General features: G+C 41.5%; 1 protein-coding gene across 1 annotated transcript in view; it reads left to right on the forward strand.

The window, feature by feature from the left end:
• GRXCR1 (glutaredoxin and cysteine rich domain containing 1) overlaps nt 1-12826 on the forward strand; it is a 47453-nt gene extending 34627 nt beyond the window's left edge. The window contains exons 3-4 of the mRNA XM_075266468.1: nt 4271-4336; nt 12647-12826. Of these exons, the coding sequence (XP_075122569.1) occupies nt 4271-4336; nt 12647-12826 (246 nt within the window). The remainder of the gene's footprint in view (nt 1-4270; nt 4337-12646) is intronic.
• The last annotated feature ends 587 nt before the right edge of the window (nt 12827-13413 follow it).

Here is a 13413-nt window from a genome sequence, read left to right on the forward strand (position 1 = left end):
CAATGGCACTGTATACCAGTAGTAAAAATTGTGGGTGCACGTAACCCCAATATATTCTTTGAATTACCAGTCAGAAACTGGCACTATATGGCAGTAGCAAGAAATGAGGGTATTTGTATTCCCAATATATTCTTTGAATTCCCAGTCAGACACTGGCACTATATGGCAGTAGCAAGAAATGAGGGTATTTGTATTCCCAATATATTCTTTGAATTCCCAGTCAGACAATGGCACTGTATACCAGTAGTAAAAATTGTGGGTGCACGTAACCCCAATATATTCTTTGAATTCCCAGTCAGACACTGGCACTATATGGCAGTAGCAAGAAATGAGGGTATTTGTATTCCCAATATATTCTTTGAATTCCCAGTCAGACAATGGCACTGTATACCAGTAGTAAAAATTGTGGGTGCACGTAACCCCAATATATTCTTTGAATTCCCAGTCAGACACTGGCACTATATGGCAGTAGCAAGAAATGAGGGTATTTGTATTCCCAATTTATTCTTTGAATTCCCAGTCAGACAATGGCACTGTATACCAGTAGTAAAAATTGTGGGTGCACGTAACCCCAATATATTCTTTGAATTCCCAGTCAGACACTGGCACTATATGGCAGTAGCAAGAAATGAGGGTATTTGTATTCCCAATATATTCTTTGAATTCCCAGTCAGACAATGGCACTGTATACCAGTAGTAAAAATTGTGGGTGCACGTAACCCCAATATATTCTTTGAATTACCAGTCAGACACTGGCACTATATGGCAGTAGCAAGAAATGAGGGTATTTGTATTCCCAATATATTCTTTGAATTCCCAGTCAGACAATGGCACTGTATACCAGTAGTAAAAATTGTGGGTGTATATAGCCCCAATTCTATTGCTAGGGGACTTGCAGGGTATTTCTGGGGTGAAGGTGGGGGGGCACACCGTTGGAACGGGTATCGGGGTATATATCGGGTATACGGGAATACACTGACAGTGTATTCCATTCAGGATCCTGGGAAAGCTGGGTTGCGGCGATTGAGCCCGTCAGTGCCACGTTACACTGACAAGCTTCTCCCTGGAATTTAGCTCTTATAAGAGCTGTTGGTTGTCTTCTCCTTCCTATCCTAGCCTGTCCCTGCCTACCCAGAATCTAAGCCCTAGCTAGCTGGACGGAAACCTCCGTCCTCGGTGAATTGCAAGCTCAGAATGACGCGAACCTGGGCGGCGCTGTTCTTTTAAATTAGAGGTCACATGTTTTCGGCAGCCAATGGGTTTTGCCTACTTTTTTCAACGTCACCGGTGTCGTAGTTCCTGTCCCACCTACCCTGCGCTGTTATTGGAGCAAAAAAGGCGCCAGGGAAGGTGGGAGGGGAATCGAGTAATGGCGCACTTTACCACGCGGTGTTCGATTCGATTCGAACATGCCGAACAGCCTAATATCCGATCGAACATGAGTTCGATAGAACACTGTTCGCTCATCTCTAGTGACCAGTAAACACCAATTCCACCACCTCAGCTCCTTAGTTAGGACAATGATTAGGGGGCCCAGTGGCGTAACTACCGCCATAGCTGCAGAGGCGGCTGCCACAGGGCCCAGGACATTAGGGGCCCAGCGACAGCCGCTACCGCTGCTATCATTATACTCAGGGGTCTTTTTGGACCCCTGAGTATAATGATTGGCGGACCGGGAGAGGTAAGAAACATAAAAAACACTGTTACTTACCTCTCCACGATACTGGCCAGGCCTCCTTCCTAGTTGTCTGACGTCACATGAACCCGGCCTGCGTCCCGGGTCATGTGACGTCTGACATCCTTGAAGAAGGACGGCAGCGGAAGCCGACAGCGTAGGAGCCTGGGAACAGGTAAGAAACAGTAGTTTTTTATGTTTTTATTCCCCCGGGTCTCCGATTATTATACTCTGGGGTCTGAAAAGACCCCAGAGTATAATAATTGTTTATGGGTGTCCAGAGTGGGACATAATACTGTGTGCAGGAGCCACTATGGGACATAATACTGTGTGCAGGAGCCACTATGGGGGATAATACTGTGTGCAGGAGCCACTATGGGACATAATACTGTGTGCAGGAGCCACTATGGGGGATAATACTGTGTGCAGGGGCCACTGAGGGACATAATACTGTGTGCAGGGGACACTATGGGGGATAATACTGTGTGCAGGGGCCACTATGGGACATAATACTGTGTGCAGGAGCCACTATGGGGGATAATACTGTGTGCAGGGGCCACTATGGGACATAATACTGTGTGCAGGGGCCACTATGGGGGATAATACTGTGTGCAGGGGCCACTATGGGACATAATACTGTGTGCAGGGGCCACTGAGGGACATAATACTGTGTGCAGGGGACACTATGGGGGATAATACTGTGTGCAGGGGCCACTATGGGACATAATACTGTGTGCAGGAGCCACTATGGGGGATAATACTGTGTGCAGGGGCCACTATGGGACATAATACTGTGTGCAGGGGCCACTATGGGGGATAATACTGTGTGCAGGGGCCACTATGGGACATAATACTGTGTGCAGGAGCCACTATGGGGGATAATACTGTGTGCAGGGGCCACTATGGGACATAATACTGTGTGCAGGGGCCACTATGGGGGATAATACTGTGTGCAGGGGCCACTATGGGGGATAATACTGTGTGCGGGGGCCACTATGGGACATAATACTGTGTGCAGGGGCCACTATGGGGCATAATACTTTGTGCAGGAGCCACTATGGGGGATAATACTGTGTGCAGGAGCCACTATGGGGGATAATACTGTGTGCAGGGGCCACTATGGGGGATAATACTGTGTGCAGGGGCCACTATGGGGCATAATACTGTGTGCAGGGGCCACTATGGGGGATAATACTTTGTGCAGGGGCCACTATGGTGCATAATACTGTGTGCAGGGGCCACTATGGAGGATAATACTGTGTGCAGGGGCCACAATGGGGCATAATACTGTGTGCAGGGGCCACTATGGGGGATAATACTTTGTGCAGGGACCACTATGGGGAACAATACTGTGTGCAGGGGCCACTATGGGGGATAATACTGTGTGAAGGGGCCACTATGGGGCATAATAGAACGCGCAGAAATGCGTATGGAGGGGGTCGGTCGAGGTCTTCGGCATTGGTGTTGGTGGGGGGGGGGGCATGTCAAAAGTTCACCACGGGGCCCCTCTGTTCCTAGTTACGCCACTGAGGGGGCCAGCAGGGTTGTAGTCTCTCTGGGACTATTCCAGTTGGTGGTAGTCTTCAGCCTCACTGAGCTAGGTGACGGTTGTTGGAAGGGCCCATGATGATAGTTTCAGGAATCACTCCAGAGATAGCAATTGCAGTTAGTTGGACAACAGTATGAATGTTACTGAAGAAATACAACAGCAATGGACGCAGCTTCTAAACAGTGGAGCAATGCAATGGGAGTTCCACTGTAGGATGAAGATGAGCCAGGCAATGGTTTCTATGTAAAGGATGCCCAGTATATAGTTGTCTAAATTCAGTGCATGATATCTCACACTTATACATATCTGTGCTCTTGCCATTCCCACTAAATGGGGGATGAATAAATAAGTCCCAAGAATGGCCTGTCTATCTGTGAGGATGCAGGGTCCATTCTCTGAGGCTCGTGAATAACCTGAGCGTTTCCTCTCTGTTGTTCTTTCTCACATTCTCCTCTCTTTAGGCCGACATCAATGGCTCTTCCCTGCCTCAGGGCTGCCGCAGTAATAAGGACAGGCAATGGCTCTCACTAGCAAGCAAACACTTCACACATGTCCACACTCTAGTGGCTGGAACAGACTGCTGTAGGGTGACTCAAAGTCTCCTTCCCTTACTCAACTGTGGGTTGGTCTCCAAAAGGAGTGGTGTACTTCCATCCCCAATGGAACAATCCCAACACAAGGGAATATGCACAATGAAGGATAACTATATACATACAGTGTCACAAACATAGCAATATCATGCAACAAACACTTAGCAGTGTCCAGTGCGATGCTGCAATATCCATTTAGCTCATGTGTTCTATGTCAATATAGGTGTGTCTATGACTATGTTCCCTATACTTTTGTTTTATATGTTTCCTTAAATTCCTTGCATCTAATCCTACACACTGCAAATAAGTCATTCTACAAATTGGATGTATTCAAATATACTATAATACAGTAAGTTGTATATTTACATGCTTTGTTCACTTGATTTCTATACTGCACATAGAACATTATACAATGTACATACCTCTTGTTGGTTCAATTGTTATACATTATTTCAGGGTGCTGAAAAAATACTATCAATGAATGAATCAGGAGAACTTCAGGACCTGCTCATGAAGATTGAGGTGACTAAACTGTTAACAATTTTGTGTGATGTCTGTAAATGCTTTGCATCATGGATACAAAAAGACATACATAGAGTATACCAACAGTTATTATGCTGTTTTGTTTCTATTATATACTTCACTAAAAAGTATATTGTACTTTACATAAAATGGGATGTGACTAGAGACGAGCGAACCTCTCAGGGTTCATTTAGTTTTGGGTTTGGGTGCCCTGGTTGCAAAGATTTGTTTTGGGTTGAACAAGTTCAGTACGAACCACAGGTTAAAATGGCTTAAAACATAGTGTATGATATGATCTATAAAACATAGTGTGTATTGTTGTCAGGGCTCCTAGTAACCTATCTATAAAACATAGTGTATAACAATGTTATGGCTCCTAGGAACCTATCTATAAAATATAGTGTAGAACACTGTCAGGGCTCCTAGTAACCTATCTATAAAACATAGTGTGTAACTTTGTCAGGGCTCCTAGGAACCTATCTATAAAACAAAGTGTATGACACTGTTAGGGCTACTAGGAACCTATCTATAAAACATAGTGTATGCCACTGTTAGGGCTACTAGGAACCTATCTATAAAACATAGTGTGTAACTTTGTCAGGGCTCCTAGGAACCTATCTATAAAACATAGTGTATGACACTGTTAGGGCTACTAGGAACCTATCTATAAAACATAGTGTATGACACTGTTAGGGCTACTAGGAACCTATCTATAAAACATCATGTGTAACATTGTCAGGGCTCCTAGCAACATATCTATAAAACATAGTGTATAACACTGACAAGGCTCCTAGTAACCTATCTATAAAACATAGTGTATGACACTGTTAGGGCTACTAGGAACCTATCTATAAAAGATAGTGTAGAACACTGTCAGGGCTCCTAGTAACCTATCTATAAAACATAGTGTGTAACTTTGTCAGGGCTCCTAGGAACCTATCTATAAAACAAAGTGTATGACACTGTTAGGGCTACTAGGAACCTATCTATAAAACATAGTGTATGCCACTGTTAGGGCTACTAGGAACCTATCTATAAAACATAGTGTGTAACTTTGTCAGGGCTCCTAGGAACCTATCTATAAAACATAGTGTATGACACTGTTAGGGCTACTAGGAACCTATCTATAAAACATAGTGTATGACACTGTTAGGGCTACTAGGAACCTATCTATAAAACATCATGTGTAACATTGTCAGGGCTCCTAGCAACATATCTATAAAACATAGTGTATAACACTGACAGGGCTCCTAGTAACCTATCTATAAAACATAGTGTATGACACTGTTAGGGCTACTAGGAACCTATCTATAAAAGATAGTGTAGAACACTGTCAGGGCTCCTAGTAACCTATCTATAAAACATAGTGTGTAACTTTGTCAGGGCTCCTAGGAACCTATCTATAAAACAAAGTGTATGACACTGTTAGGGCTACTAGGAACCTATCTATAAAACATAGTGTATGCCACTGTTAGGGCTACTAGGAACCTATCTATAAAACATAGTGTGTAACTTTGTCAGGGCTCCTAGGAACCTATCTATAAAACATAGTGTATGACACTGTTAGGGCTACTAGGAACCTATCTATAAAACATAGTGTATGACACTGTTAGGGCTACTAGGAACCTATCTATAAAACATCATGTGTAACATTGTCAGGGCTCCTAGCAACATATCTATAAAACATAGTGTATAACACTGACAGGGCTCCTAGTAACCTATCTATAAAACATAGTGTATGACACTGTTAGGGCTACTAGGAACCTATCTATAAAAGATAGTGTAGAACACTGTCAGGGCTCCTAGGAACCTATCTATAAAACATAGTGTATATCACTGTCAGGGCTCCGAGGAACCTATCTATAATACATAGTCTATAACACTGTCAGGGCTCCTAGGAACCTATCTATAAAACATAGTGTATGACACTGTTAGGGCTCCTAGGAACCTATCTATAAAACATAGTGTATGACACTGTTAGGGCTCCTAGGAACCTATCTATAAAACATAGTGTAGAACAATGTCAGGACTCCTAGGAACCTACCTATAAAATATAGTGTAGAACACTGTCAGGGCTCCTAGGAACCTATCTATAAAACATAATGTAGAATACTGTCAGGGCTCCTAGGAACCTATCTATAAAACATAGTGTGTAACACTGTCAGGGCTCCTAGGAACCTATCTATAAAATATAGTGTGTAACATTGTCAGGGCTCCTAGGAACATATCTATAAAACATAGTGTAGAACACTGTCAGGGCTCCTAGGACCCTATGTATAAAACATAGTGTATAACACTATCAGGGCTACTAGGAGCCTTTCTATAAAACATAGTGTATAACACTGTCAGGGCTCCTAGGAACATATCTATAAAACATAGTGTATAACACTGTCAGGGCTCCTAGGAACCTACCTATATAATATAGTGTAGAACACTGTCAGGGCTCCTATGAACCTATCTATAAAACATAGTGTGTAACACTGTCAGGGCTCCTAGGAACCTATCTATAAAACATAGTGTGTAACACTGTCAGGGCTCCTAGGAACCTATCTATAAAACATAGTGTGTAACATTGTCAGGGCTCCTAGGAACATATCTATAAAACATAGTGTATAACACTATCAGGGCTACTAGGAGCCTTTCTATAAAACATAGTGTATAACACTGTCAGGGCTCCTAGGAACATATCTATAAAACATAGTGTATAACACTGTAAGGGCTCCTAGGAACCTACCTATATAATATAGTGTAGAACACTGTCAGGGCTCCTATGAACCTATCTATAAAACATAGTGTGTAACACTGTCAGGGCTCCTAGGAACCTATCTATAAAACATAGTGTGTAACACTATCAGGGCTCCTAGGAACCTATCTATAAAAAATAGTGTAGAACACTGTCAGGGCTCCTAGGACCCTATGTATAAAACATAGTGTATAACACTGTCAGGGCTACTAGGAGCCTTTCTATAAAACATAGTGTATAACACTGTCAGGGCTACTAGGAACCTATCTATAAAACATGGTGTATAACACTATCAGGGCTCCTAGGAACCTATCTATAAAACATAGTGTATAACACTGTCAGGGCTCCTAGGAACCTATCTATAAAACATAGTGTGTAACTTTGTCAGGGCTCCTAGGAACCTATCTATAAAACATAGTGTATGACACTGTTAGGGCTACTAGGAACCTATCTATAAAACATAGTGTAGAATACTGTCAGGGCTCCTAGGAACCTATCTATAAAACATAGTGTAGAACACTGTCAGGGCTCCTAGGAACCTATCTATAAAACATAGTGTAGAATACTGTCAGGGCTCCTAGGAACCTATCTATAAAACATAGTGTAGAACACTGTCAGGGCTCCTAGGTACCTATCTATAGAACATAGTGTATAACACTGTCAGGGCTCTTAGGAAACTATCCATAAAACATAGTGTTTAACACTGTAAGGGCTCCTAGGAACCTATCTATAAAACATAGTGTATAACACTGTCAGGGCTCCTAGGAACCTATCTATAAAACATAGTGTATAACACTGTCAGGACTCCTAGGAACCTATCTATAAAACATAGTGTATAACACTGTCAGGGCTCCTAGGAAGCTATCTATAAAACATAGTGTATAACACTGTCAGGGCTCCTAGGAACCTATCTATAAAACATAGTGTAGAACACTGTCAGGGCTCCTAGGAACCTATCTATAAAACATAGTGTAGAACACTGTCAGGGCTACTTGGAACCTATCTATAAAACATAGTGTAGAATACTGTCAGGGCTCCTAGGAACCGATCTATAAAACATAGTGTATAACACTGTCAGGGCTACTAGGAACCTATCTATAAAACATGGTGTATAACACTGACAGAGCTCCTGGGAACCTATCTATAAAACATAGTGTAGAATACTGTCAGGGCTCCTAGGAACCTATCTATAAAACATGGTGTATAACACTGACAGAGCTCCTAGGAACCTATCTATAAAACATAGTGTAGAACACTGTCAGGGCTCTTAGGAGACTATCTATAAAACGTAGTGTATAACACTGTAAGAGCTCCTAGGAACCTATCTATAAAACATAGTGTATAACACTGTCAGGGCTCCTAGGAACCTATCTATAAAACATAGTGTATAACACTGTCAGGGCTCCTAGGAACCTATCTATAAAACATAGTGTGTAACTTTGTCAGGGCTCCTAGGAACCTATCTATAAAACATAGTGTATGACACTGTTAGGGCTACTAGGAACCTATCTATAAAACATAGTGTAGAATACTGTCAGGGCTCCTAGGAACCTATCTATAAAACATAGTGTAGAACACTGTCAGGGCTCCTAGGAACCTATCTATAAAACATAGTGTAGAATACTGTCAGGGCTCCTAGGAACCTATCTATAAAACATAGTGTAGAACACTGTCAGGGCTCCTAGGTACCTATCTATAAAACATAGTGTATAACACTGTCAGGGCTCCTAGGAACCTATCTATAAAACATAGTGTATAACACTGTCAGGGCTCCTAGGAACCTATCTATAAAACATAGTGTATGACACTGTTAGGGCTACTAGGAACCTATCTATAAAACATAGTGTAGAATACTGTCAGGGCTCCTAGGAACCTATCTATAAAACATAGTGTAGAACACTGTCAGGGCTCCTAGGAACCTATCTATAAAACATAGTGTAGAATACTGTCAGGGCTCCTAGGAACCTATCTATAAAACATAGTGTAGAACACTGTCAGGGCTACTTGGAACCTATCTATAAAACATAGTGTAGAATACTGTCAGGGCTCCTAGGAACCGATCTATAAAACATAGTGTATAACACTGTCAGGGCTACTAGGAACCTATCTATAAAACATGGTGTATAACACTGACAGAGCTCCTGGGAACCTATCTATAAAACATAGTGTAGAATACTGTCAGGGCTCCTAGGAACCTATCTATAAAACATAGTGTAGAACACTGTCAGGGCTCCTAGGTACCTATCTATAAAACATAGTGTGTAACTTTGTCAGGGCTCCTAGGAACCTATCTATAAAACATAGTGTATGACACTGTTAGGGCTACTAGGAACCTATCTATAAAACATAGTGTATAACACTGTCAGGGCTCTTAGGAACCTATCTATAAAACATAGTGTATAACACTGTCAGGGCTCCTAGGAACCTATCTATAAAACATAGTGTGTAACTTTGTCAGGGCTCCTAGGAACCTATCTATAAAACATAGTGTATGACACTGTTAGGGCTACTAGGAACCTATCTATAAAACATAGTGTAGAATACTGTCAGGGCTCCTAGGAACCTATCTATAAAACATAGTGTAGAACACTGTCAGGGCTCCTAGGAACCTATCTATAAAACATAGTGTAGAATACTGTCAGGGCTCCTAGGAACCTATCTATAAAACATAGTGTAGAACACTGTCAGGGCTCCTAGGTACCTATCTATAAAACATAGTGTATAACACTGTCAGGGCTCCTAGGAACCTATCTATAAAACATAGTGTATAACACTGTCAGGGCTCCTAGGAACCTATCTATAAAACATAGTGTATGACACTGTTAGGGCTACTAGGAACCTATCTATAAAACATAGTGTAGAATACTGTCAGGGCTCCTAGGAACCTATCTATAAAACATAGTGTAGAACACTGTCAGGGCTCCTAGGAACCTATCTATAAAACATAGTGTAGAATACTGTCAGGGCTCCTAGGAACCTATCTATAAAACATAGTGTAGAACACTGTCAGGGCTCCTAGGAACCTATCTATAAAACATAGTGTAGAACACTGTCAGGGCTACTTGGAACCTATTTATAAAACATAGTGTAGAATACTGTCAGGGCTCCTAGGAACCGATCTATAAACATAGTGTATAACACTGTCAGGGCTACTAGGAACCTATCTATAAAACATGGTGTATAACACTGACAGAGCTCCTGGGAACCTATCTATAAAACATAGTGTAGAACACTGTCAGGGCTCCTAGGAACCTATCTATAAAACATAGTGTATAACTTTGTCAGGGCTCCTAGGAACCTATCTATAAAACATAGTGTATGACACTGTTAGGGCTACTAGGAACCTATCTATAATACATAGTGTAGAACACTGTCAGGGCTCCTAGGAACCTCTCTATAAAACATAGTGTAGAATACTGTCAGGGCTCCTAGGAACCTATCTATAAAACATAGTGTATAACACTGTCAGGGCTCTTAGGAAACTATCTATAAAACATAGTGTTTAACACTGTAAGGGCTCCTAGGAACCTATCTATAAAACATAGTGTATAACACTGTCAGGGCTCCTAGGAACATATCTATAAAACATAGTGTATAACACTGTCAGGGCTCCTAGGAAGCTATCTATAAAACATAGTGTATAACGCTGTCAGGGCTCCTAGGAACCTATCTATAAAACATAGTGTAGAACACTGTCAGGGCTACTAGGAACCTATCTATAAAACATAGTGTAGAATACTGTCAGGGCTCCTAGGAACCGATCTATAAAACATAGTGTATAACACTGTCAGGGCTACTAGGAACCTATCTATAAAACATGGTGTATAACACTGACAGAGCTCCTGGGAACCTATCTATAAAACATAGTGTAAAATACTGTCAGGGCTCCTAGGAACCTATCTATAAAACATAGTGTAGAACACTGTCAGGGCTCCTAGGTATCTATCTATAAAACATAGTGTATAACACTGTCAGGGCTCTTAGGAGACTATCTATAAAAGGTAGTGTATAACACTGTAAGAGCTCCTAGGAACCTATCTATAAAACATAGTGTATAACACTGTCAGGGCTCCTAGGAACCTATCTATAAAATATAGTGTATAACTTTGTCAGGGCTCCTAGGAACCTATCTATAAAACATAGTGTATGACACTGTTAGGGCTACTAGGAACCTATCTATAAAACATAGTGTAGAATACTGTCAGGGCTCCTAGGAACCTATCTATAAAACATAGTGTATGACACTGTTAGGGCTACTAGGAACCTATCTATAAAACATAGTGTAGAACACTGTCAGGGCTCCTAGGAACCTATCTATAAAACATAGTGTAGAATACTGTCAGGGCTCCTAGGAACCTATCTATAAAACATAGTGTAGAACACTGTCAGGGCTCCTAGGTACCTATCTATAAAACATAGTGTATAACACTGTTAGGGCTCTTAGGAAACTATGTATAAAACATAGTGTTTAACACTGTAAGGGCTCCTGGGAACCTATCTATAAAACATAGTGTATAACACTGTCAGGACTCCTAGGAACCTATCTATAAAACATAGTGTATAACACTGTCAGGGCTCCTAGGAACCTGTCTATAAAACGTAGTGTATAACACTGTAAGAGCTCCTAGGAACCTATCTATAAAACATAGTGTATAACACTGTCAGGGCTCCTAGGAACCTGTCTATAAAACATAGTGTATAACACTGTCAGGGCTCCTAGGAAACTATCTATGAAACATAGTGTATAACACTGTCAGGGCTCCTAGGAAGCTATCTATAAAACATAGTGTATAACACTGTCAGGGCTCCTAGGAACCTATCTATAAAACATAGTGTATAACACTGTCAGGGCTCCTAGGAAGCTATCTATAAAACATAGTGTAGAACACTGTAAGGGCTCCTAGGAACCTATCTATAAAACATAGTGTATAACACTGTCAGGGCTCCTAGGAACCTATCTTTAAAACATAGTGTAGAATACTGTCAGGGCTCCTAGGAACTGATCTATAAAACATAGTGTATAACACTGTCAGGGCTCCTAGGAACCGATCTATAAAACATAGTGTAGAATACTGTCAGGGCTACTAGGAACCTGTCTATAAAACATAGTGTATAACACTGTCAGGGCTCCTAGGAACCTATATATCCAATCTCTAGCTCTCTAAAGCAAACACAGTTGATGTTATGTCAAAGTGAAAGTGTCATTAAAACGGGCCATCTTGCGGACTTCTATGTCATATCTGGCCTTCTCCTTTGACATCATGCACCCGTGATCACAGCTGAGACCTGTGATTAGGCCTCAATGGTGATATGGATGTACCGAGTGTCACCTCCACTGGACCTCCACCTACTACACGAAGGGGTCTGACGAGACCTCTGAGTATAATGTGGTATCCATTTTAGTTTGCCGGTGATGAATCTCCATTTATTTGATTTTGTAAAAAAACAAACAATTTGCAATATTCTGATCACACCTGGTTCGGTAGGAGTTGGTTCGCCCATCTCTAGATATATACCCTACTGCCTCTCAGTAATGTATAGTAATACTTGTTTCTTTCTCTATGCAGAGAGTACAGCACCCTCACGCATGTGCCTCTTGTGGGGGGTTTGGCTTCCTTCCTTGTGTAGTGTGCCATGGAAGCAAGATGTCAGTGTTCAGAAACTGCTTCACAGACTCTTTTAAGGCCTTAAAGTGCACGGCATGCAATGAGAACGGGCTCCAGCGCTGCAAAATCTGCTCTGGTTAAGAGAAAAAAAAATGACGTGTTGCTAAGATTCATTTTGAAATACATCATTTCTTATACATTTTTTAAGGTGATATTTGCATAAATAAAGGGAATTTGTACATATGAGCTCCTCATTGTTTTATAAAAAGATACCGTACAACTATATTTATATGTAACTATATATATCCTTGTACCGTGTTAGCCAGTGGATATGAAATGAAAGAAATTTTCTGAGAGAAGTCCTCAGTAGTTGATTCCTTTTTTAATGGCTAACTCAAAAAGTTTTTTGATGTCATGTCGAGCTTTCGGGACTACTATAAAGGTCCCTTCATCAGGATGGTATGTAACTATATTTATATGTTATAGTGTTTGGTCAGGGCTACAAACAGTAAGGGTAGGTTCATACGGCGGAATGAAGGGGAATTCTCCGGTCTGCCTGTGACGGAATAATGATGCAGGGCGCCGGCATACTGTTGTGACTTTCGATTAGATCCGGATGAATAGTCATAATTAGAAGTCAGCCTTGAGCTGTGGAATTGACTGCTGAATCAGCTGCGGCAAGACAGAGCAGGAAGCTTATTTTTTCAGCATCCTGCTGCAATCTCTGC

Source organism: Leptodactylus fuscus, chromosome 1 (genome assembly GCF_031893055.1).
Source record: "Leptodactylus fuscus isolate aLepFus1 chromosome 1, aLepFus1.hap2, whole genome shotgun sequence".
In the NCBI taxonomy this organism is placed as follows: domain Eukaryota; kingdom Metazoa; phylum Chordata; class Amphibia; order Anura; family Leptodactylidae; genus Leptodactylus; species Leptodactylus fuscus.